Consider the following 24,031-nt stretch of genomic DNA (forward strand, 5'->3'; position numbering starts at 1 on the left):
ACTCAGCCTTGTGTCATTTTCAGTTCTGCTATTGTAGCCACCAGATACCATCAGGTCACTCATCCAAAATCAAGGGAAAGAGTTGAAATAAGCTTTGAATTTAGGAAGCCACAGCTTTTGTTAGCGGGTACGGCACGGCCCAATGTGGCTCTACGTATTGGAAAGCACCTCAGCTAAGAATAACTAAAAGTCAACACCTCAGAAAAGCCTCCACAGGAGGCTTTCACTGCAGTGGCAAAACGAGCACGGGCAAAAAAACCATCAAGAAATAATTTCCAATCAATCCTTAGGGCCTCTACGGAGTATTAATGGAATTTAACAGCACAGGCAGCAATTTACTGCGGAAAATGCAGTGAGAGAACTCAGTGAGGGAAAGGCAACAGCTGTAACCCCTTACTGGTCCTGCCTGATGCATCTGAACTCCCAACTGCACCCTCGGATCGCACACGTCTGGACCTCCCTGCCCAGGCGCCTCTTTTTATGATCAAACCTCCGCTCAGCTGCCATTGAGCATCGCTGCATCGCCTGGTGGGAATCGCTTTTCCCCCTCCAGCCAAGCAGAGGTACCACCTGACTGCAAAAAACCAGACAGTGTGATGCTGTGGGCACGGTGGATGCAGCTGCTTGGGGAGTTAAAGCCTTTTAAGGAGCGTTGGTCTCAGTTACATCAAAACTAAGAAGATTATAGGGCTAGTGACTACTGTCAAAAGAGAGGTCTCAACAACAAGTACAAAATGTGAATGCTCCTGTAAGCAAATACTGTAAGTGTAGGTCACATATTCAGCAGTTCAGCCCGCCTGCGTCAAATTCCATAACCCACCATTTAGACTCAACTACAGCCAGTATTTTAAATTGTGTTTCTATGGCAGTGAAACCTCTTTGCATGCTTGATGGTTGTCAGACCTATTTTCTTCACGTTGCAACTGCAAAATATTGCTGTTGACTGCTATGAGAGAATGTTAATACTGCAGAGAAATAAAGAACGATAAAAGCAGGGAAATCCCTCTTTCTCAACCTCCCTCCTACTTGTCTTATTTTTTTTCCTCCAGAAGCAGCTGGGTAAAACTCCCACATGTCCTTCCCTGTTTGCGCTGCCAGCGTTGTAGGAGGAAGCTTTTTTCCTAGCCCAGTAAATCTGGGGGATGAATGGACTGAGAACAGCTCTGCAGACAAAGACTGGGAGCATACTGGTGGATGAAAAGTTTGACATGAGCTGGCAATGTGCACTTGCAGCCCAGAAGGCCAATGGTATCTTTATGATGAAGGTGGTGAGGCACTGGAAGATGCTGCCCAGAGAAGCTGGGGATGCCTCATGCTTGGAAGTGTTCCAGGTCAGGTCACCCTGGTCTAGTGAAAGATGTCCCTGCTCATTGCAGGGGGGTTGGACTAGGTGATTTTAAAGGTCCCTTCTGAGCCAAACCTTTCTGTGATTCTAAGATTCTATGAAATCTGCTGCTTACCTGAGAGATAAATGTTGTCCCCAGCGCTGACCACGCTGAAAAACTCTCGATCATAGAAGGGCAGGCTGGCCAGCGGGTACCACTTGTTGTTTTGAGGATTTAAGCAAGTGACCGCTGTCAAAGCACGTTGATTCATGCCAATCATCTGACGACCCCCAACTAGGACTATTACCTCAGCCACACCTGGGATTCAAGTAAGAAAAATCATACTATTAAAAAGGGACATCTCTCAACCACGCAAGAACCTATAAAAAAATACTCGTAATTAAGGGTAATTTTAATGTATCTTATATAAATCTGTTTTAGACTGTGCAATCAAACCAGGAAGGGTGAGAAAAGAGGGAGTGTGTGTGTGGGGAGTGGTGGGTGAGGAATGACACTATGAACATGCTTGAGAGAACTTGGGAGGGCGTGTGCCATCTGGGCAAAACTTGAGGGGGCAAGAAATAAAAAGCCAGTTCCAAGTAAAGATGTCCATTGACTTCAATAGTCTTTGAATGAGACCTGCGTGGAGCAAATTCCTGGATAAAATGGCGATTTTGTCAAGGATTGTGATGGGTTTGGAGACTGGCCATTACCCAGGGAAAGTGTGTTTGGACTCTAACCTGAAGAAGTTGTTCTCACACTAAAGCTAATGTCTGGAGGAGATTTATGCTATGGGTATGGTTCTTCATTCTGATCTTCTCTCTGCGTATCTGCATATACTCTGTTAACATCTAATTTTCTGCTGTGTGTTTTTGTTTGCTTGTTTGTTTATGCAGATGATGTGCTCAAGCCATGGGTCGGGGTCTTGCATACTAGGTGCTAGGAAACATGACGGAGATAGACCCTGCCCTAATGTAGTTATTAACTGAGATTTAGCTGTATGTGAACAGCTCCCCAAGACTTGTAACACACAATGTGTACAGACAGCCGAATTTTCTGTTTGTGCAAATGAGCCAAACTTTTGAAACCCAAACCCCAGAATTTTTAGTCTCATTTTACAGCCAGAGCTGAGTCAAATCTGATCTGAGTGTTTCTCCAGACTCATACCCGCAGCGATGGGTCACAGTTTAACTCTGGGACCTTTTCTAGCTCCAACCCCAAGAGTCAAGTGCTGGCGACAGTTTGGATTTAGCATTTAGCACAACTGTCTAAAATCCTTCTGCAGCAATTGTAAGCCCCAGTGCAACTTGTTGCCAGGAGAGGTAGGCTCAGAAGCAGGACCACAAGGCCTTGAGATGCAAGGAATCGTCATTTCGGGAGCTGTGCTCGCGGCGGTACCCAACGTCGTCATGTGTTACGGTGCCCAGAGACACGTATGCGCGGGGGGGGCGTCAGAAGTGCAGAAATGAGATTGCCAGCAGGAGAGATTAGGAGCTGCAGCAGAGCGAAATGCGTCTTCAGAGCAATGGATTATCGTCATTCTTCATTAACGTTTTCAAAAAATATATTTGTGTCATTCAGGCAAGGTTACTCTCTTAAAAGTTATTAAGTTAAAGTGCTCTACAGTTTTAAATAAATATTTCTCAGTAACAAGAGATCATTATTTTTGTGCCATACCAGAAAATCTAATCACCTGTGCAAGACATAACTTGATTATAATCAATGACCTCGAGAGGGCATGTGACATGCTGCAGCGAGTCCACAAAGGATGTTTAGAGATCCTTTGTGCCTACATGAATGCTGTTGATATGCAAAATAACATGATTCTATATAATTAGGCTCTGACCTAAAAAACTATAATCACCCTCTCTTACCCCGAGAGAATCACTTTCCCCTCATCAACAAGCTTCTGGAAATGGATCATATTACACCTACAATTTTATATACATAAAATAAGCACTTTTCAAAAATCCCTTCAAACATCACACCATTAGTTGTCTTCAATGAAAGACTTTTTAGGGTAGATTGTTATTGAAAGTCCTCTACACTTCATCCTTCTGAAAGGTACCTTGATGAGGTATCTCCAGAAGCCGCAAATGCCGTGGTTTGATATGCCATTGCCGTGCCGCATTAGCATTAGTGGCAGAGACAGAAAGTTTTGCCTGGCTTTGAGATTGTACTTAGGGGAGGCAGAAGTACAGGCAGCATGTTAAAATAATTCACCTGCTTCACCTGACTCCTCCTTGGATGCGGTGTCCCTACGTGACGGTTGTGCTACTCTCTGTTCAACAAATATTTAGGATATTTCTCACACTACCATGATACAGGCTGTGCTGGTGAGTTGGGTTTTTTTCATGTATTTTTCCAAAAAGGAAAATGCATATGTTCCTCAGGTGAGAAGCTTCTTGAAATGACATGGTTCTCCACAGCTATTGGGTTTTTAAAATGGAATATATCATGTGTGGTCCATTTGTTCTGGAGGTAGCCAACAGTCTGAACTGGTGCTGTAAGACTCAGGGTAGGAACATAATATATTTACATAGGCTGTGAAAGTGAAGCTGTTCTGTCAATATTAATCAGCTGCTCCCTGCAGGAGGACGGATGGTAAAGAAGCAAATTTGTCACCTGTTTTTGCAGCTAGAGAAACTGAGGCACGGAGGGCAAGGGGCTCACTTTCAGGACAACAGGGACATGTCACAGTCTCTGGCAAAACTAGTAATTCCCAAAACTTTGGCATCTCAAAATCTAGTTTCAGACGCACACATCTCCACACCTGTGTCGGATCATTGGGAGAAGCTCCTACATCTTTGATCAAAGCAGAAATGGAAAACTGAGCTTGAAATACCACCAGACTCCAAGAAAGAGCCAAAGGAAGGAGCCACGGTCCATGTCCCATCCCAGGACATGTCCTGGCCATGCTGAGAACTGCCAGAGTCACGGAGGGAAGTTTTGCTTTACCTGCAGAGAGCCTGGGCCGGGTCCTCGGCGTCTGCATCTCCTGTCGGGCGTGTGGCAGCATGTGGTAACGTTTGGCTTCATTCACCAGGTCCCGGCAAGCCTCCGAAGACTTTATCAACTCCTCGTTGTCAACGACGTTCAGCAGATAGCTGGGATGGATGAAGGGGAGGCGCACCACCGCCAGCAACTCCGCAGCGTACTGCGATGGAGGGAAAAATAATAACACCCTGCAGCCTTTGTGCTGGAGTTCAGCCCCTTGGCATCTTCATCTCCTCCCCTGAAAGCTGTCCCATCACCCAACCTGGAAAGACCTTTATCATGGATGCTGGGTACAACCCCTGCCTAGAGATCAGGTGGGACAGAAACAACAGCCCTCAGTGCTCTCTGACCCAGGCTGGTTTTGGTCCCAGGAGACTGAAAACAAACTTCAAAAGGTGGCAACTCCTGTTACAAAGCACCGTACGGAGGGGTTTTTGAAAGAAAAGCTCATTCTGAACTCAGGCTGAATATCACACCGTGTGCCACTGGAGACATGGAGTCAGCTTTTGAGTTTTCTGAATTAACCTTGAAATGTGAGTATTGTAGCACCATAAACAAAGCAAAGCAAAGCAAAGGAAAGCAAAGCAAAGCAAAACAAAACAAAACAAAACAAAACAAAACAAAACAAAACAAAACAAGTCTTTTCTGGCACTATAAATGTGAAACAAAAGCCGGTAAGTAGGGTGGATTTCAACAACTGCTATGGCAGAGACTGAATAATATCAGCCAATTTGCTAAAGGCCTTTTAATTAATAGGGTTTATTTGTTGGTGAAAAAAATAAAGTAGTTCTAGATTTTGGGGAAATCAGACTCCAGAGGGTGCTATACAAATACTGACAGTAAGTTTCATCTTCTAAATAAATACATTAAACCTCGGAGAGCAAAGGACACCCGAGCAAATGAAGCTGTCTGTCACTGAACACGGCTTAAAGGAGAACAAAACCCCAAGAGAGAAAACTGCAATCATAAAACCAAGAGTCCATCCCCAGATTATTCTTTTTATATATAATTGGTTATATCACAACACAGCACAAGAGTGCAGTGAAAAGCAGAGTAATAGGAAAATGTGGTTCTCAAGAAGCAAGGCACACAAACACGATGCAAACTATGGGTGCACAGCAAGAAAAGATAATCATCTGCCGTAATAAATATTCATACAGCCGCAGCATCCAAAGATCCCAACTGGGATTGAGGCCAGGATGCAAATAAATGTTTCTGAGGTCCGTGCAACTGGTCCTGAGAAACACTGGGTGCCAGCAGCATCTGCTGGCCCAGAGATGCCTCCGGTCTTCCAGAAGCTACTTGGCTCTCGCTCTCTGTTCCAGCAGTGTGCCTGTCCCTGCAGCCTGGGACAGCCACGTCACAGCAGGAGCAGGGACAGGAACGGGGCAGGGATGTGGCCTGAGCCAGCTAAGGGGCTGGCTGGGCAAGTGGACATGCAGTGACACCCAGGATGGCTTCCAGGGCTTCCCCTTTCCCTGTCCAAATTGAAGAACCAGGCTTCATTCAGGAGGAAAACAGCATCTCTCCTCCCAACAGCAGGTGGAGGGAGGTGATTGTGCCCCTCTGCTCCGCTCTGGTGAGACCCCACCTGCAGTTCTGCGTCCAGCTCTGGAGCCCTCAGCACAGGACACACATGGACCTGTTGGAGAGGGGCCAGAGGAGCCACAGAAATGATCCGAGGCTGGAACAGCTCTGCTGGGAGGACAGGCTGAGAGAGTTGGGGTGTTCAGCCTGGAGAAGAGAAGGGTCCAGGGAGCCCTTATTGCAGCCTTTCAGTGCTTAAAAGTGGCCTATAAGAAAGATGGGGACAGACTTTTTAGCAGGACCTGTTACTACAGGACAAGGGCTGATAGTTTTAAACAAAAAGAAGGGAGATTCAGGCCAGACATCAGAAATTTTTTTTTACACTGCGGGTGGTGAAACCCTGGCCCAGGTTTCCCAGAGAGGTGGTGGATGCCCCATCCCTGGAGACATCCAAGGACAGGCTGGACGGGGCTCTGAGCAACCTGATCTGGTGAAGATGTCCCTGCTCATGGCAGGGGTGGCACTGGATGAGCTTTGAAGGTCCCTTCCAACCCAAACTATTCTATGATTCTATGATCCTAATTCACACCATTCTGCTGTTGGAGAGCCACGTCAGCTCAGTGCAAGCTCAGTCAAAGCAAAGATGCGATGACCTCGGGGGGAGCTGAGCCCCACATGGCAGCAGGAAAAGGACCATGTCTCAGCCCCTTGCTCACCAGCCCTCCTTGACACTGGGGCCAGCAATTTTAGGTACAGCCCAAAGAGTTTAGGTCTGGCCACCCTGCTGTTTGCAGATGAAAAGGAGAAGTGATGTAAAAGGCGCAGGAAAATAACAGCGCTCTTCTGGAAAAAATACCACATGAGCAACGAGTCCGTGGCTCATCACTATTACCTTCAGCACAGCGTGGGGCTCTGTAGGGCTTGATATCACTTCATCAGCCTCCAAACTAGAAAAGAAGACGCTCTTCTCTTTTCCCTTGCTGTAATCTATTTCTAAGGCACTTTCCAGGAGGTAAAACGGCTGCTCTCCTTTTCCCTGGAGTCACAAATGTCAGGCACTTGGCTGCAGATATCTTAATGTCATTAAACGGTACCTCGTAGGAGAGGGAGTAGTGGACATATGGCAGTGGGTGGCAAAGCTCTGACTTCAGGAAGAGCCTTTTTTAACAAGGTTGGGGGCGTTTAACCTTACACAGGAGCCAAGACGGAACGTGGCACTGGGACATGGGAATAATGCAGATAGCGAGTATACTGGAGATGAGCCAGACAACCCCCACGGGGGAGGTTAATCCCCACTACAGGTGGCTCAGGAAGCAGCAAGAGTCGCTAAAGGGCAGTTTAAATAAACTTGTAAAATGCATGGAGTGTCTAGCGGAGCCAGCACCTTCTCTCAGTGCGGTGGGACACGGCAGAGCTGCCCGTGATGCTTCCGAGGAAGATCTGCGCTGGAACCAGCCGTACCATGAACCAAGGGAAAACACAGGCACAAACCGTGGTGCAAATAAATTAGGACACGGGGCTTGACAGACACCATGATGTCCCAAAGCTGAGTGTGAATTAACATTGGGAAGAGAGCTCCTCTCAGGCAGGAACAGACAATTCCCACAGCCCGGCAGAGCGGTCACCTCCATCTCCCACCTTTCCCAGAATAAATGGGGCAGTGCTGCTGCCTGAGCACAGCGAGCTCTCCCTCCCGCTCGCCCACCTTGCTTTAATTAGATAAGTGAGAAAATCTGATTCTGTTTCTCTCCTGGATTTCCCCCCCCGCTCCCTTCTCTCCTCTTTTGTCTGAGCTCGTGGCTTATTTTGAAGGGGAATAATAATTAGAACATGTTGCTCCCTTTCATCAGCTTGAAAGTTAATGTCACATATCAAAACCGATGTCACTTTTCACTCTTATTTTTCCCTTTGCTCAAACAGCTGGAGAAAGCCAGCTTTGCATGTGTGTGTGTGTGTGCGTGCACGACCTCGCACAGTCGCGACTCTGGCTCATCGCTGATGGTATTAAGGGTACATATAATCGCAGTGTTTTTCACCAAGGGATTTGTAGAGTATGTACCATCGTAGCATCTCTAGAAGACAGGAGAGGCTTTTATAAACCAAAGGCTTTTTGTACCAGCTCTTTTAAGCACTATAGTGAAGGGTGAATTTCATTTAGCCTCACTGATTTAAGAATATTCAAGTGATTTAGGCAATCAGCAGCCTTTTTCTTTTGGATTCTCCCTTATGAAGGCTTCCCAGCTCTGTTAGCTATGATTGTACTAAATATCCTGTTACTATTATCCTTTTCATTTAAGATTGGAATAAGCATCGTAAAGCATTTCAACCTCCTTACCATCTGTTATTTGCTCTCCATTCTCTCTTGTCTTTCCGTTGTTCCTTATACAGCTATGAAATATCGGCTGCACCTACTGATGTTACTGGATTTTATTAAAACAGCCGTATATCTGCGCAGGGCACGTTGCCAAATTCAGCAGAAAACAACCTCCGCTCCCTGGAGTTGCAGTTTACACCTGTAACTCTGAGGGTGTTTTCTTCTCGCTAATCGGCTGTAGGCTTTGGCTGGACAAGTAGAAATATTTCTCAGGTCTTTGCTGGGAATCACTTAAAACTACTCTACAACCTGCATCACATGTCTGGGTGAAGCAGAGAATATTAATGTCCCTTCTGGCCTAAAACTGGGAGTTATCAGCTCATAGACATGGGAGACCATGCCTCAGCTCCTTGAAAATGGACATCATTATGCAAAAATCTAATGAATGCTTAAAATGCTAGGGAAGTTTTTGAACACTGTCAGGACTGTTTTTTTTTCAGGTGACATGAACCTTAGCATGGGTCCTGCTGGATGAAGGGGGTTGCTTGGGTTTTGCGCCAGCAAAGGGTTGATCCATAAACTCCTTGCTGAGTGGTGATGCTCCCGGATACCCCGCAATGCCAGGGACAGCTGGGGGGATTCTGCAGGAGCCAGGGCACTGCCACCACAGGAGCAAAGGCTTTTTGGACAGTTACCAGGGACATAGCAGGGCAGCAACTTTTGGGAGATGCTGTCTGGCCCGTTCAAGGCACCTATTTCACCGGTACCAATGTTGGTGGCTGAAATGAAAGCAGAGTTTTCACAATCACAAGCGTGCTTCATAAAAAACAGGGAAGGAAAAAATCTTAGGTGATCTTATCTTTCCTTAATTATCTAAATATTTCGTGGGAGAAATTCAGCTCTACATTCAGACACCTAAATAGGTACATACAAGCAAGTATTTACTTGTCAGCTAGACATGTGTAAACTCACGTTATAATTAATAGAGGTTTAGTCAACACACTTAACAAAGTCCCCATAGCAATCTGAGCTGAGCGGCTGCATCACTCACCGGGGGAAGCAGCGAATATCAGTGTCCCCTTCTGGCCTGGAACTGCGAGCCATCGGCTCTGGGGAAGGTGCCGCACTCCTCGCACCATGCCTCAGACCGTGCCACATTAATTTGCCTACAATCAGATGTCAACCCAAACTGGAGGGTGGTTACTTCTTCCCTCTAGTGGGATTTTTGAGGTCCAGTTGCCCTGGGTGTTGTGCTTGGGTCACAATCACATGAGGGAGTCTAAATGTCATCATTAGGTCAGTGTTGACTCCATGGAATATGTGATCAATGTGATGTGCTACACCATGAAGGTGACCCCTTCAAGACTTTCCCTAATGAGCTGTTCATACACAAGTTTTAGCCTGGAGAAGGCTCTGGGAAGACACTATTGTAGCCTTTCCACACTTAGAGGGGGCTTATAAGAAAGATAGGGACAGACACTTTAATAGGACCTGTAGTGTCAGGACAAGGGGAAATAGTTTTAAACTAAAAGAGGGGAGATTCAGACTAGATATAAGGAAGAAATTTTTCATGTTCAGCATGGTGAAATGCTGGCCCAGGTTGGCCAGAGAGGTGGTGGATGCCCCATCCCTGGAGACATCCCAGGCCGGGCTGGACGGGGCTCTGAGCAACCTGATCTGGTGAAGATGTCCCTGCTCATGGCAGGGGTGGCACTGGATGAGCTTTGAAGGTCCCTTCCAACCCAGACTATTATATGATTCTATGATAAATTACTCCCATCTTGGCAGGCAGGCCCCAGCCTGAGCAAACTGGATTACAAAACAGTTGTTTTTGTTCCTGGCTGGTAGTTTGAGTGAGGACATTTACTTTGCTAAACTTTTTGTGACATTTCTTCTCCTACTAATTATATCAGCATTATGAACACTTGCTTGCAAGTGAGCTTTGTTCTGGTATCTTCTAAGTCTCAGTTACAAAACCCTCTTCAGTATCACATTAAAAAATATCTTTTTATTCTCAAATCTCTAATCCAGTAAAATCCTCACAGGTATTCCCCGAAAGGACTCTCACTGTGCTCCTGCATAGACTTGGGCTACAACAGTACACAGTTAGTTTTAAAAGGAAATATGTTTACTGCTACAGAGTGAAATTTCCTGCTCATTAAATGCTACACTGGAAAGCTCTCAAGATTTTTAACATTTTTGAAGTAATGCCCAGAGAGGTTAAAATAACGTTTCCCTTATGCCTTATAACTCATCTGTCTAGTTTACTGTTCTTTCTACAAAGGACCCTTTGTGCTATCTGCCTAAAGAAACAGGCTTCAGCTAAAAATACAAATACAGAAGTTAGATTATCCACATTGCGATAGGGTTTGGCTCCAACAAACTGCTGTTTCAGCTCTTTATGCATAACTCCAAGGGAATTTTAAAAACATTATGAAGCAGGAATGTATTCGATTCATCTGAGAGCAACGAAGGCGATTTGTTGTGTCACATAAACCCTGGGTTTGGACTCGCCCTGTGTCTCACAGCAGCCTGATCTGAGAGCTGCAGCAAGGACCTCCTTGGATGGAATCACAGAATCACAGAATGTCAGGGGTTGGAAGGGACCTCAAAAGATCATCTCGTCCAATCCCCCTGCTGGAGCAGGAACACCCAGATGAGGTTACACAGGAAGGTGTCCAGGTGGGTTTGAATGTCTCCAGAGTAGGAGACTCCACAACCCCCTGGGCAGCCTGTTCAGTGTCTGTCACCCTCACTGAGAAGAAGTTTCTTCTCAAATTTAAGTGGAACCTTTTGTGTTCCAGTTTGAACCCATTACCCCTTGTCCTGTCATTGGTTGTCACCGAGAAGAGCCTGGCTCCATCCTCCTGACACTCACCCTTTACATATCTGTAAACATTAATGAGGTCACCCCTCAGTCTCCTGAGGGTGAGTGAGGAAGAAGGCGTTGGGGATGGATCTGAAGCAACATCAGCTCCCTACTCCATAAACATCCTTCAGGTGAGAAGAGGGCACTCTAATTAAAATAAAGCTACCCCAAACCCTCAAAACAGCAGATGCCAGCCTTTGATACCTACCCCTTTGCCAGGTATGAACCATCCAGCCGGCTCTGCCAATGGTGGCCAAGCAAGAAGGTGCTCTGGAGTGGTGACCTGAGTGGTTCCTCCCCACAACCATCTCCAGCCCAGCCCAGGCTTCCCCAGCAGGTTGCCTGACTTGATATTCAAAATTGATATTCAAAATATTGCCAGCTCCAAGTTTCCAAGCACAAACCCAGCTCTCTTGTGCACTCGGTATATTTATTAATCACACATATTGACTTCCTGGAGCTGCAGTGCTGCCTTCAGATTAAACTGAAAGGCTTGGTAGCATCAGCCAACAGTCTCACAAAATGACAAGATAAACACATGACAGAAAACCTGGTCTGCAGGCACCAGTGGCTTGGTGACGGGATGCCACGTGCATAAATCTCAAGCCTAGCAAGAAGGACAGAGCAGCCTTTCTTTTTTCCTTGAAATAAGGTTTCAATGTGACGTGTTTATGGCGGTAGAGCTAACTAAACACTGTAATGTCATCAGTGCCACATAAAGCTAACTGCTGTCCTCTTCTCTGAACTGTTTGCACAGAGGCAGGTATTTATAGCAGTAAGATGATGAAAGTTTTTTAAATACACAGGAAGATAGATCATTGATCCACCATGCTTGGAATTCACCTGATACTGAGGCTTAAAGAAACCCCACTCTCACCATGCAATCTCTGTCTTGCTGCCTAACTAAACCTCCTAAGTTCCCCCAAAATTTACTACAGTGGTGAGTGATGTTTCATTTGTTTACGGGCAATCACCTATACAAACATCCGCATGCACAGACGTACCTCAAACACGCCACCAACACCAAAATGGCTAAAGCTTCTATAATGCTTCACAAAACCAAGTAAACTCTTGATACATCCATCCTACAACACACTGACACGTGAAAACACGTGCAATAAGTCTCCAAAATGCTTCTTGTCTACGGTGTAAGTCTATTTTTTTGCTGAAGATCCACCCTGAGCGCTGGGGCCATGGGCAGGATGAGGCAACACAAGTGACCACATGTGAGGAGTTAATGGCAGATACACGACTTTCTAAGGCTGATGCTTCAGCAACAACAGAGAAATATTTTGTAAGAAGTAGGAAAATACGTTGGAAATCCGACACATTAAGAAACTGAGAGGACTGGGAAACAAAGAAACTCCTCAAACCAATTTAAACTTCTGAGAAATAATTCAGCAAATAGTGAAGGGTATCCCTTTAAAAAGACTTAGAAATTAAGTATGGGGGGGTATTAAGGAACTGTTGATATCACCTACACACCTGTATCCTCTTATTTTTTTAATTTTTTTTTTATTTAAAGCAGTTTCTTCCTCCAGTATATAACCAAGGGCATGTTCCTGCACTGATTCTGTTCCTGCTGCTGCCTTTTCTTCTCCATCTCTAAGCCTGTTCCAGCTCTGTGTCTGCAAAAGCTTCATCTAAATCTGAGCTCTTTGAGCAGCCCGTCCCTGGGAAATCACAGGGGTTACTGCTCTTCCCTTGCGTTTTTCACTTTCAGAGAAATTGGAGCATCTTGCACTTTCATTACGGCATCTTTTTGAATTTGTCTGCTTTTCCCACAAATGGATTCTAAAGCATCGGAGTTGTGTGGGCTTTTCAAAGAAGCCTAATTGAACCATAATAAGAGTGTTAGAACCTAATTCACTTAGGCTCTCCTGGAAGCTTCCTTTTCATCCTTATTCCAGCACTGCTTTCTTGAAGTCTAATGACCTTAAGTAAATTGACCAATTAATTTCTTATTTTGATGAACATCAGTAATTTGTAAATGCTGGTATTGGGCATCAGCTTCTGAATGTATCATTGCCTCCTTGTCACTGCAGAGCAGAGCTGGGTTGTGCTTATTCCTTGTCAGATTCTCAGTTTTCTTGGAGCGAGCTGCTCTTCTGTGTAACTTTAGACACCCTTTAAATGTGCCTTAGAAATGACGCTACCATCTCAACAGCCCAACTGGGGACCAGGGATCTTCCATCTGATCTCTCATGGTTACTGATCCCTTCTCCTCTGTAGGATCTTGCCTCCAAATTGCCATTCGCTGCCAAAATACAACTCGTTGGCATTTGTAATATTTTTGACACACATCATTTTCTTCTCCTCTCTGCCACCTTTTCTTACCCTCACTGGCAGACATGGGGCTTTCAAGTGGGCTTTGTGTTTGCTTAGACTAATTCACCTGATCTAAAACTCACCCCAGTGGTCCCTACTGTTGTTACACCCCTTGTATCCTTCCAGACAACTCCTCTCCTTGGGGCTTCAAGCACTTGTAGACATTTATCCCTCTTTACCTGTCATTAGGCCAAGTCATGCATATTCGTGTCTTTTAATTTTATTTTTTTTCCTCACATCACTTCCTTCAGTCTTTTAATCATTTGTGTTGCTTTTCTCTAAATTAGCTCCAATTTGTCTATACATCTCTGGTTCTCAGGCACCATGAAGATGCTGTTAAGACAAATCTGCCTCTGAGGACACAGGTTCGTAGAAGGCTTCTTAATGCCTTTATCATGGAGACATTTCATTTTGCTGCTGGACACCGTGATTCTAAAGAGGGTTTAAAGAAAGGGCACACGACTACATCCTTGCAGAGTGCAGGAAGAGCTGACTGCCGTTCAGCCGAGACTCTCAGCTGCCACCCATTGCTGCTGTATCTGCCTCTGCCAGTGATGCTCCGGGCAACTTAATCAAATCCTTGTCCTCTTTGCACTTCTCGTCCCTCCTCAGCACAAGACGGAAGCTTCATGCATTCAGAGTCTTCTCTTCCAAGCCTTTCTGTTATTAATAAGCACGTTGCTATGTTTTTTATGTCAGAGAAAACAGACACAACTTCGGACTTGGAGCAGAAAGCGGGAAAGTTTGCAGGGCGCTTTGGTACATCCGTACTATGGGTTGGCAGCACATCGTTGCACACCCAGCACCTTCCCAGCTTCCCCATCCCAAGCTGATGCCAGGCACGACTGCAGCTCTGCGCAGCTCCGGCTGTTGTTTGTACCAGTGGAAAATATGTCTCGCTATCTACCAGATCCTCCCAACAGCCCACGTGGGAGGCATCACTTCCCTCCAGCTTATAGTGTAAGAAATGGGGGCAGAAAGGTGAAACAACCTGCCCAAGGCACATTAAGACTGCTTAGGGCCTGGCAGAAATCTCTGCTTGTTCGCATGGCTCAGACCGTGCTGGTTTCCAGTCAGTAAAGCCTCCGTTATACAATATATTTTTTGCATGAGCTCGCTGGAGTTGTAATAAGCTTATCAAGGGGATAACTGTTAGGATAAATCCTACAATCTTGTCCATCAGTCAGGAAGATAAATACGTAGAAAAATCCAGTAAATTCAGCTTTTCTAAATGTGTCAGTCAGCTGCTTTCCACTCGGTGACAAGCAATCAAGAGGACTCCTACAACCAGCACCAGTGCTGGAAGTTGCCCACTTAGTCCACACCTCACAGCACAGGTTGCATCTTTTGGTTAAACCGATTTTATACGGCAGCACTACCAGCAGCACTAAAATAGCTCCAAAAATGTTATCGTATGAGCCGGCGCGGAGCTCCAATGCACTGGATCCACTTATTTACCAAATCCTAGCTTAACACACGTCATTCTCTGAACTGCCTCTTTGCCTTATGCAGATGGATCAGTAACCTTTAAAGCACTGTTACTCTCTCTTCATAACAAGGCTTGGGTGCTGTTTTTCCTAATGCCGCAGACCATAAGCACCGTAAGACTTTGTACGAGTTCAGTTTGCAAAATTAAAAGTTGGCCAGAGCACAGCTTTTCAACTCGCCTTGCAAGCAAATCCTGGTTCTTTCCCTGACACTGCCCTCCAGTCTGGCGGGGAAAGAATTAACAGAAGCAGAAAGAATTCGATACCCAAAGAAGAGCTTTTAGAAAGGCAGAGAAAAGCTGGAAGACAGCAAACTCAACGCCCTTCTAGAAGAATGGGAGCCTCAGCTGCAAATCTGCTTCTCTTAGGTTTTCGGAAAGGGACGGCTTGAGGGACACAAGTGGTGAGATTTACTGTCCCCAGGTGTAACTCGCAACCCAGAGTGACACGAAGCCATTAGAGCACAAGGAGTTTTGGAGGGCTGCAGCTGCCCTGCGGGCAGGGAAAGCGAATTCAGAGAGAAGGCTGCTCCTCCTGCCAGGCTGTGCCAGGGAAGATGGACACACGGGTGAGATGAGGCGAACAGACCTTTCCCTGTTTGTGCCAGACATCCACCTTTGGGAGAATCAGCAATGCAGCGCTTAGAAGCAGCTGCCAAAGAGGCACTTTAATCAGCCACTGTTGGAGCTATTGAGAAGAAAACTCCGCTAACGTGACAGGCAAAGGGAAGCGGGCAGAGGGAAGATGTGAAGAAGGTGTGTGCCCTGGAGATCCGGGTCCTGAGAGATTTAAGTGCCAGGACTGCCTTTGGGAGAGAGAAATAAAAGCTGACCGGTCACTGGAGGAGAGCAGCAGAGCAGGAGCGATATCTTACCCTGCTGGGTTTGGGGCTGTGGAATTCACGGCTAAAACCTCTCCAGCAACCCTCCCAGCAGATCCCACCAGCTGGGTGCAGAAGAAACAACCCTGTTGCTGTGCTGGTGTCTGTCATGTGCTGGGTCCTCACCGCAAAGAGCCCAAAGAGAGCTGGGGGAATCCACCTCACCAAACTGCGAATAAAGTCAAAATATCCCTGCACAGCTCCTGTGAGAGGGTCCATCTCGTGTTCAGCGTTGCTATGGTTGCCCAGTTCTCTAAGGCTCTGAGAATCTCATAAAATTATAGAATGTCCTGAGTTGGAAGGACCCACAAGGATCATGGAGTCCAACTCCTGTCCCTGCACAGGACAACCCCACAGTTCACACCGTGTGTCTGAGGACGTTGTCCAGTCCCTCCTTGAACACTGTCAGGCTTGGGGCCGTGACACCTCCCTGGGGAGCCTGTTCCAGTGTCCAGCACCCTCTGGGTGAAGAACCTTTTCCTAATATCCAACCAATCTAACAGGAGTTTGGGCAGTTCCCCGCATGGCAGGCCTTGCCACAAACCAAGCGCCAATTTTCACGCATCATCTTTATCCGAAATAAGATGATTTAGGTCTATCTTCCTTCTTATCCTTTGTCAGAGCTGTTTGTTCCTGGGCTCTAAAAAAGCAAAGTCATTATTGTAAAGATGGTACTTTTCATGGTAAGTATGACTTCCTCCTTTTAGAAAATAAGTACCTATTTAACTAAGAGCTTTATAATAGATCAAGCAGTGCACAGAGTACTAAAAAGTGAGAGCTATGATCCAAAGAAACTAGTTTAGTGGTAAGATTGGGCATGAATATAGTTATCTGCTTGATATCTTTAATATTAATTTATTCAAGACCCTCATTGCTGGATAAATACCAATTAAAAATTAAAAGCCCTTGTAAAGTAATGCATGAAACCAAAGCACCACAGAGAAATTTGGGGAAGCAAATCAAACTGCCATCATAAACTACCACGGCACTGCAGAAGCAGGGCAGAGGGGAAGGCAACTTAGAAATAAAACCAACCAAAAGCCACAAACAGAAAACCAATCCAATTTCAACACAGATGGAAGAAAGGAGGTGGTGGTGGTGGCAGCAGTGAGAGTGGGGCAAGAAAACCCCCACCACTTCAAAAAATCAATTCATAACATCACCAGAGGGGTATCACCAGGGACATCTTCTGGTCCCAAGGACAATCAGCAGCCTCCAAACAGTCCTGGCTTCCAGCTTTTATCTGGATACAGTGCTGGGCAAAGTAATATACTCAGTTTCTTAGTCAACAGCAAACTCTATAGCTCAGATGGTTGAGGAAAGGCTAACTCTAATAAATATATAATACCCAAGGGGTTATCTAAGCAGCCAATAAAGATACAGATTTTTTTTTATGTACTGAAGTTATACTCATTCAGAATGCGGCATCAAAAGAAAGAGAGATTTTCTGACAGATTTTTATTTCCCGCTGTTACTAAAACGCATTCCCTTCTCAAAGCAGCATGTCACACGACTCTAATCCTTCCCGATTTATCTCTGATTGAGCCTGCAGCCAACATCTCGACGCCCTAGCTTTGTACCATGCATGTCACAAATGAGATTTTGATTCTAAATGATCAGATATGGGGATCAGATTTTAAAATTACATTCATTTTGTGCATAGCCTGCATTCCCTTTTCTCTTTATATGAACTGCCCATCCCATCTCCTACGCACCTTCATGTTTAAAATTGCATGGGGATGGTTTCTATTTTAGAAGAGGCATTCACGGGAATGGAGCAGAATGAGGCTGCCGAGATTGTTTTTACCTGAGCTCTGATTGCAGCGTCCTTCTTAATCCACTTTATCACTGTTTCATATACAAGCTCCTCCGCTTTGGTGTTCAGGCTGTCATTGGACATGTAGGAAATGAAGTCGTCTTTTGAGATATTAAGGATCTCTTCTTGGTTTGCCACCTCTGGGAAAATCTGCAGGGCGTACGCTTTGGCCATGTTGTAGAGTTCTGTGCACTGCATGGCTTCAGCCATCGCTAATATTCCTAAGCAGTTGCTGGCAGTCAGCTGCTTTTCTATAAGGAGAGGCGGGGGCGGGGGGAAAGAAAGCAATGAGAATTATTAAAAGCAAGATTCACATTTTTACTGAAATTACGAAAACCCTCCAACCCTAATTAATTCCGGGGAGTTAATGAGAAGCAGCGCCCTGGTTTACTTTAGGATTGAGGTATAAAGTAGAAAATCAAAATCTGTCTTAACAGCTGAGCCGGGAACGTGGAAAGAAACGCGCTTTTGGAGTTTGCTTTTCGTGTGAGCCTTCCCGGGGCACCGGGGAAACCTCCTGACATAACAGTGTCTGAGGCTTCCCAGGGGACGGGAACCCAGCCAGGAGGCTGCTGCTGCTCCTACCGCCTACCATGTCGCTTTAAGGAACAGCAAAGATGTAAAACGCCAGAGCAGACACTTCAGAATTAATGCAAACAGCACTAAGGACATTTCTGAGGATGCTGCAGTCGCTTTATGATAATTTTTGCCCTGTTCAGCTACTAAGCGACTTCAAATAAAAAAATCTCCCCCCCACTCCTTTTTTTTTTTTCAAAGGAACTTTGTTGCCGCTGAATGTGATGACATCCCTTACGCAAAACACAGATTATACTAACGCCTTCTGTTAAATGTTGTGTAGTGGGTTTCAAAGAAAATCATGCACAGAGGAGACAGCATTATCTCCTACCCAGCAAACAGAAGTAACGGCGCAGTGTGTAGCTTCGCGTTTCAAGCGTGCTACACCATACATTCGACTGTACTTTTTTCCTTTTCGGATATGCTGAAGAAAAACCCACCAATTTCAGACATTTATAAGAGGAACTCTCAGATTCTTCTCAGCTTTTGTTAACCAAGCCACTACTAATAGGCAGAATATATTCTTTTAAGATATAGGACCAGGAATAAATAAATAAATGAGCGAGAGACAGACTGCAATAGATCACAAAAGCATCAGTACCGGTGGCAGGCACTGGCAGAGGAGAAGTATATCACATTTGGGCAGTGTCATATCCTAGTGCATTGCTATTTCAGAGCACTGGACAGGAATGTGTGATATCCCCACACCTCACACCAGATTGCATCTGCTGGAGATGCTTGGGGATTTTTCCCTACACCCAGCTTCTGCCTCCATCAGATTTTAAACCTGCACACTATCTAGATGTGTCTTTTATTAAAATGGCATTATGACCTTTGTGTTTTGTGCTGTTTTTCCTCCTAACTCTTTTTACTTTCTTTTACAGACCCAGCAATCTTCAAACTAGGTTATCTCATTTTGCATCAGTTGATTGTAGTGACTCCAAGAAGCCCGTTTCTTCAGGCAGACGGGAGCAGCAGCACTGTTTGCTGTCAGTAGATTTTGTCACTCAAAGACTGCCCAGAGACAAGCTGCAAACTGATAGCTATGAAGCACAAAGATCCCCAAATTTATGCTTTTTTTTTAAAAAAAAATAAATCAAAACCTCTTGCAGGTTCCTCGGAGCTGTCTGTTGGCACAGTTTCATGTATACATATGGCTGGGGGTAAAATAATCACCTAATGGAGCCCAAAACTCTCATTATTGCTTGGCAAACTCTCAAGTCAAAGACAAATCTGACACTGCTCCACCTTATCCTCACAGGGTTTATAATAAAGGTAATAATCAAGTGTGACTCATTAAGCAGCCGTTTACACGATGCAAAAGACTTGCAAGAATGAGTCTTCACCTTCACGGGACTGGGTCTGCCTTGATCGGGAAAGATTTGCATCCCATCCCCAGCTGAGCCCGAGGCATGGGGCACAAAAAGCACTGGTCATCGCTGGTTTCTTCTGGTCCGGGCAGGTTTTTCTCCTTCTAGGAATGCTGGGTGACTGATGGAGCCTGGTACGCTGGTGTCCAACCACTCCTAGCTTGTCCCTTTGAGTGTCACTCTTTTCTCTTCCCGAGAAACCTGCCAAAACCAGCAAGTATGAGAAGGCCATTGAGAGAGGGCTCCTGGGGAGATCCAGGTTGCGGCACGCTCAGGAGGCTGCTGATGCCGATTCTATGATTCTATGATTTGTAACAACGTATTTTTGCTTCACCTTGAGTCTTTTCAGAACATGAGTGCTGACCACTAGGCTACTCCCAGTGCTCAGGGACAGTTCATAACAGACTTAGAAGTGGAATTTAAAGATATCAGATGTAATCTAGTTGGTTCTCCTGGTTCGACAGAGTGCTGCTTAGCGTATTAGTTTGTATTTATGTCTCAATATTGCAGATCAGTAGCTGGTACTCTCCATTTGTCTTAGACGTGATTTTGGAATGGGATCCTGTGTGGAGTCACCATGAGATAATCAGCCAGGCAAACTGCTACGACGGCTCTTCTGGGAGCAGGATGACTATTGAGATAAAGTCAGAGATAAGATGGTACGTAGGAAGGACTGCTCAGCGGTTCATGTAAGCCCCTCTGCGTGCATTAAACACTGTGTTTTCATTCAGAGATGCTTTCTACATCATGACTTAGTTATCACTAAAATCAGCGTAAAGCGTGCATTTCCTCATCATACTCGGTGAACATTCTGACGAGATCTTATTCCTCAGAAATTCCTTCTGGTGTTAAAAGCACACCAAATTGGGAGATAGGTGGAAGACTTCTGGATGCATTCATAATCCAAAGGATTTCAGTTTCCCTCTAAGAGTGTTCCTCACTTCTCCTTATCTCCAGATATGGTGGATACTTCAGCTTCTCCAGTGCTGGACAGCATGGTCCTCCAGCTGGCTAAAAGTTCTCTACCTTGGATAAACAAAAACTTAGCCATAATACTTTCTCTTGAATTCATAAGGACCGTAAAGGCCTGTTTTCCCTTTATGTGCATATGCGTCTTTGTGCAGGTCTCATCTCTGGTTCAGTTTTTCTCACAGCTTCCTCTCATCCTCTTTGCAAACTCTGTCTTTGTGCCCTTTGCCCAGGAGACCAAGAAAATTCAGAGCTCCTGCTTTTTCCCGTTCTCCTCCATGAATCTAGCAGGTTTCATTAACTCTTTTAGCCTTAAGGAAGAATACTTTTATTTTATCTGCAGCAGGCTGAAGCACAAGCTCAGAATTTGTTCACTGCTGTGATGGGGGTCCCTCCATAATGGACCCAAACTGTGATACTGATGAATCTCCTGAAATCCGATTTGAGCCATGACTGTGACGACAGCATCAAACAAATATCGAAAAAAACCCTAAACCAGCCCCTCAAGTCTTCATCCATATGGATGGAGGAAATACCTATGATGTCCTGACCAGTCTGTAACAGTTGCCCAGTTATCATACAGTGCCTGCACGGACTTGTCAGAATCCGTTGGCACAAAACTGTTGCTATTTCTTACGGTCTAGACAAAAGCAGAGGAGAGAGCATGTTGGGGGAGAGAGAATGTGGCTATAATTAGCCCAGTGAAGCTGGTTATGAAATCTCCTGTTGAAATGAAACAGTTTTCCTGCCACATTTGCAGCGTGTTTCCACCAGAAAGCACAAGTAGATTTGAGGTGCCTCTGCCCAATGCTGCTGAGAGGCCCAGGATAGAGACACAAGACCTGCCTGGACATCAACCACCTGGGACCATGCTGGAGCTTCATGGCTGAAAATAGTGACCTGAATTCTTCCTGAGATGGTGCTGTGCTGAACAGACCTATTAACTTGGGGCTTTTACTTCGTTTGGCCTCTTTGGACTTTGCTCCCCTTCTCTCACTATTTAGACATGGCTACTGATGGGAGAGAATCACTGTTTCTACTGGTGAATCCTCCAGAAATCGTGGAAGAAACCCTATTTTTTGGCATATTTTTGCTTTGAGGGGAGAAGAGGTGGCTGGGATGAACAGAAAAAACACAGCCACAGTGAAGAAAAAATGCCTTTCCTTTAACTTTTTAGATGGCAAATGCTCTGCTATCTCTGTAGAGCAATCCAGTCACAGCTATAAATAAAAATAAGCAATTACACTCCATGAATTCTCCAAATGAGAATACAAAATTCCAGCGGCTCCTCATATATCACCAAACTTATAACCAACCCTACTATTTCATACATAACATGGTTCACTGAATTCAGATATTAACTATCGGAAAAGAGAAATCTCACATTGATTTAGTGAAATAAATGCATTTTGGCTTTGTGGCTGAATCTTTAGAGATAGCGTAACTTCAATGTATCTGTCCCTGGAAAGGCCGTAAGATCTAATCACTGTAAAAGGTGGTGAAGGGGAGCTGGGGGAGCGATGTCTGAGGCAGAGCCTCCGCTCAAGCTGCACAGCCAGCACCGTGGGATGGCGAAGCACAGGGACGTATAAAGAGCTGGAAAGAAGAGAAGAATACAATACCACAGGTTCTTACTGTATCAGCCTAGTCACACCACTCATCTTGCCAGCAGGCCAGCTTAACAGTGAGAATTAACACAGCAGTGAACTGGACTCAAATATTTGAGTGTGTTGGTTTTTTTTTCCTTCTCCTCTTTTTTTGCTTTCTGAGTGCAGTATTTTCTAAACCTCATCTGCCACACTCTGCAATTCCAGATGCCAATTTTAAATGAGAACTGCTCAAGAAGCGTCTATAGTTTGTGTGGGCTGAATGTCCAGAGAGAATGAATCTCCCATACCAAGCTGAAGGAGCCTGAAAAGAAATCACATGTAACAAAGATATTTGGAGCTTAGACATGGGAAGTAAGTCACAGAATATCAAGCTCACATATTTTGTATTAATAAGTTTGTGTTAATTAAGAATTTATAAATTATTACTCTCTCGTGAACTGATATTATAGTCAAGTCAGTGATGGGCTGGCATGTGATACAGGCAGGGATTTGAACCAACATGTGTTCCATTTGTGCTCCGGTTTTGGCTCCTCTTTTGTCTTGACAGAAATGGCGCTGGGTGGTTCCAGTTCAGACCAGTAAAGCTTAGTCAACTGAGCTGGGAACCTGGGGCTGTTTTGAAATCATCTATGTTGCAAAATATACAGAAAATGCAAGGAGCAGGATGACATGGTGCTCCAGACAAGAGGAATGGGCCTCTCATGTGGCCAGAAGAGGACAGACAGAGGCATTAGCGGTGATGTTACTCTGTACACCTTCCCTGGGGCAAACGCTCCCCACACACGCAGGGCACACCGGTTAGCAGGGGTGGGCACAGCAACCTTTCATTCCTGTCCACAGTGTGTGATGACGCAGATCCATCAGACAACAACTCTGTCCAAAAGAACATTCAACCTGGAGTAGTTCAACCAGATGTTGTTCACAAGAACATGGGACATGGGAAGGATTTTCTCATGGATGCAAGAAAATCGGCTGCGTCACCAGCAGCGTGTCCAGCAGTGGAGGGAGGTGATTGTGCCCCTCTGCTCCGCTCTGGTGAGACCCCACCTGCAGTTCTGTGTCCAGCTCTGGAGCCCTCAGCACAGGACACACATGGACCTGTTGGAGAGGGGCCAGAGGAGCCACAGAAATGATCCGAGGCTGGAACAGCTCTGCTGGGAGGACAGGCTGGGAGAGCTGGGGTGTTCAGCCTGGAGAAGAGAAGGCTCTGGGGAGACCTTATTGCGGCATTTTGAGGGGCCGATAAGAAGGATGGGGACAGACTTTTTAGCAGGGCCTGTTGCAACAGGACAAGGGGTGATGGGTTTGAACTAAAGGATGGAAGATTCAGATTAGACATAAGGAAGAAATTTTTTATAATGAGGATGGTAAAGTACTGTCCCAGGTTGGCCAGAGAGGTGGTGGATGCCCCATCCCTGGAGACATCCCAGGCCAGTCTGAGCAACTTGATCTAGTTGAAAATGTCCCTGTTCACTGCAGAGGGTCATACTAGATGAGCTTTGAAGGTCCCTTCCAACCCAAACCATTATTTATTCTATGAAAACTGCAGATCCTGACTCTTCTGTCAGAGTCCACCACCTCCGGCTCTTTCAGTGCTTGACCAAACCGGCCCGGTGCAGCAACCAGCATTTGCTGTCACAGTTATAAGCAGCCTGTGCATTACAGTCTGGTATCTGTGCAGTGATTTGGGAAACAAAATGTCATCATAATACCGTGATTCAAGTATGAACCAAGATTCAAGAAAAATGTCTATCCAACATGTGAAAGCAGTTGCCACCCAAACAACAGGCTACATGTCTCTAGATCATTTCCCACTGGCCATCACGCCGGTATTTTAAATTCAAATCTCAACCCAAATAAATAATGTGGTGTATTTTTGAATTATATTTAATTATAGGTTTCCTAATTATCTTTTAAGAGTTGTTAGAAGGAGGGCTTGCAACCATTAAAATAAGATCGCAAA

At 45.3% G+C, this 24,031-nt stretch overlaps 1 protein-coding gene across 1 annotated transcript in view; it reads right to left on the reverse strand.

Moving 5' to 3' along the window:
- Positions 1-24,031, reverse strand: part of KLHL29 (kelch like family member 29) — a gene marked incomplete at its 5' end in the record, with an annotated part of 253,044 nt that overhangs the window by 31,985 nt on the left and 197,028 nt on the right. Inside the window, 3 exons of the mRNA XM_080342925.1 lie at positions 1,461-1,643; positions 4,284-4,482; positions 17,535-17,794. Of these exons, the coding sequence (XP_080199051.1) occupies positions 1,461-1,643; positions 4,284-4,482; positions 17,535-17,794 (642 nt within the window). The remainder of the gene's footprint in view (positions 1-1,460; positions 1,644-4,283; positions 4,483-17,534; positions 17,795-24,031) is intronic.

The sequence above is a fragment of the Nesoenas mayeri genome (genome assembly GCF_963082525.1).
Source record: "Nesoenas mayeri genome assembly, chromosome: 3".
Taxonomy (NCBI): Eukaryota; Metazoa; Chordata; class Aves; order Columbiformes; family Columbidae; genus Nesoenas; species Nesoenas mayeri.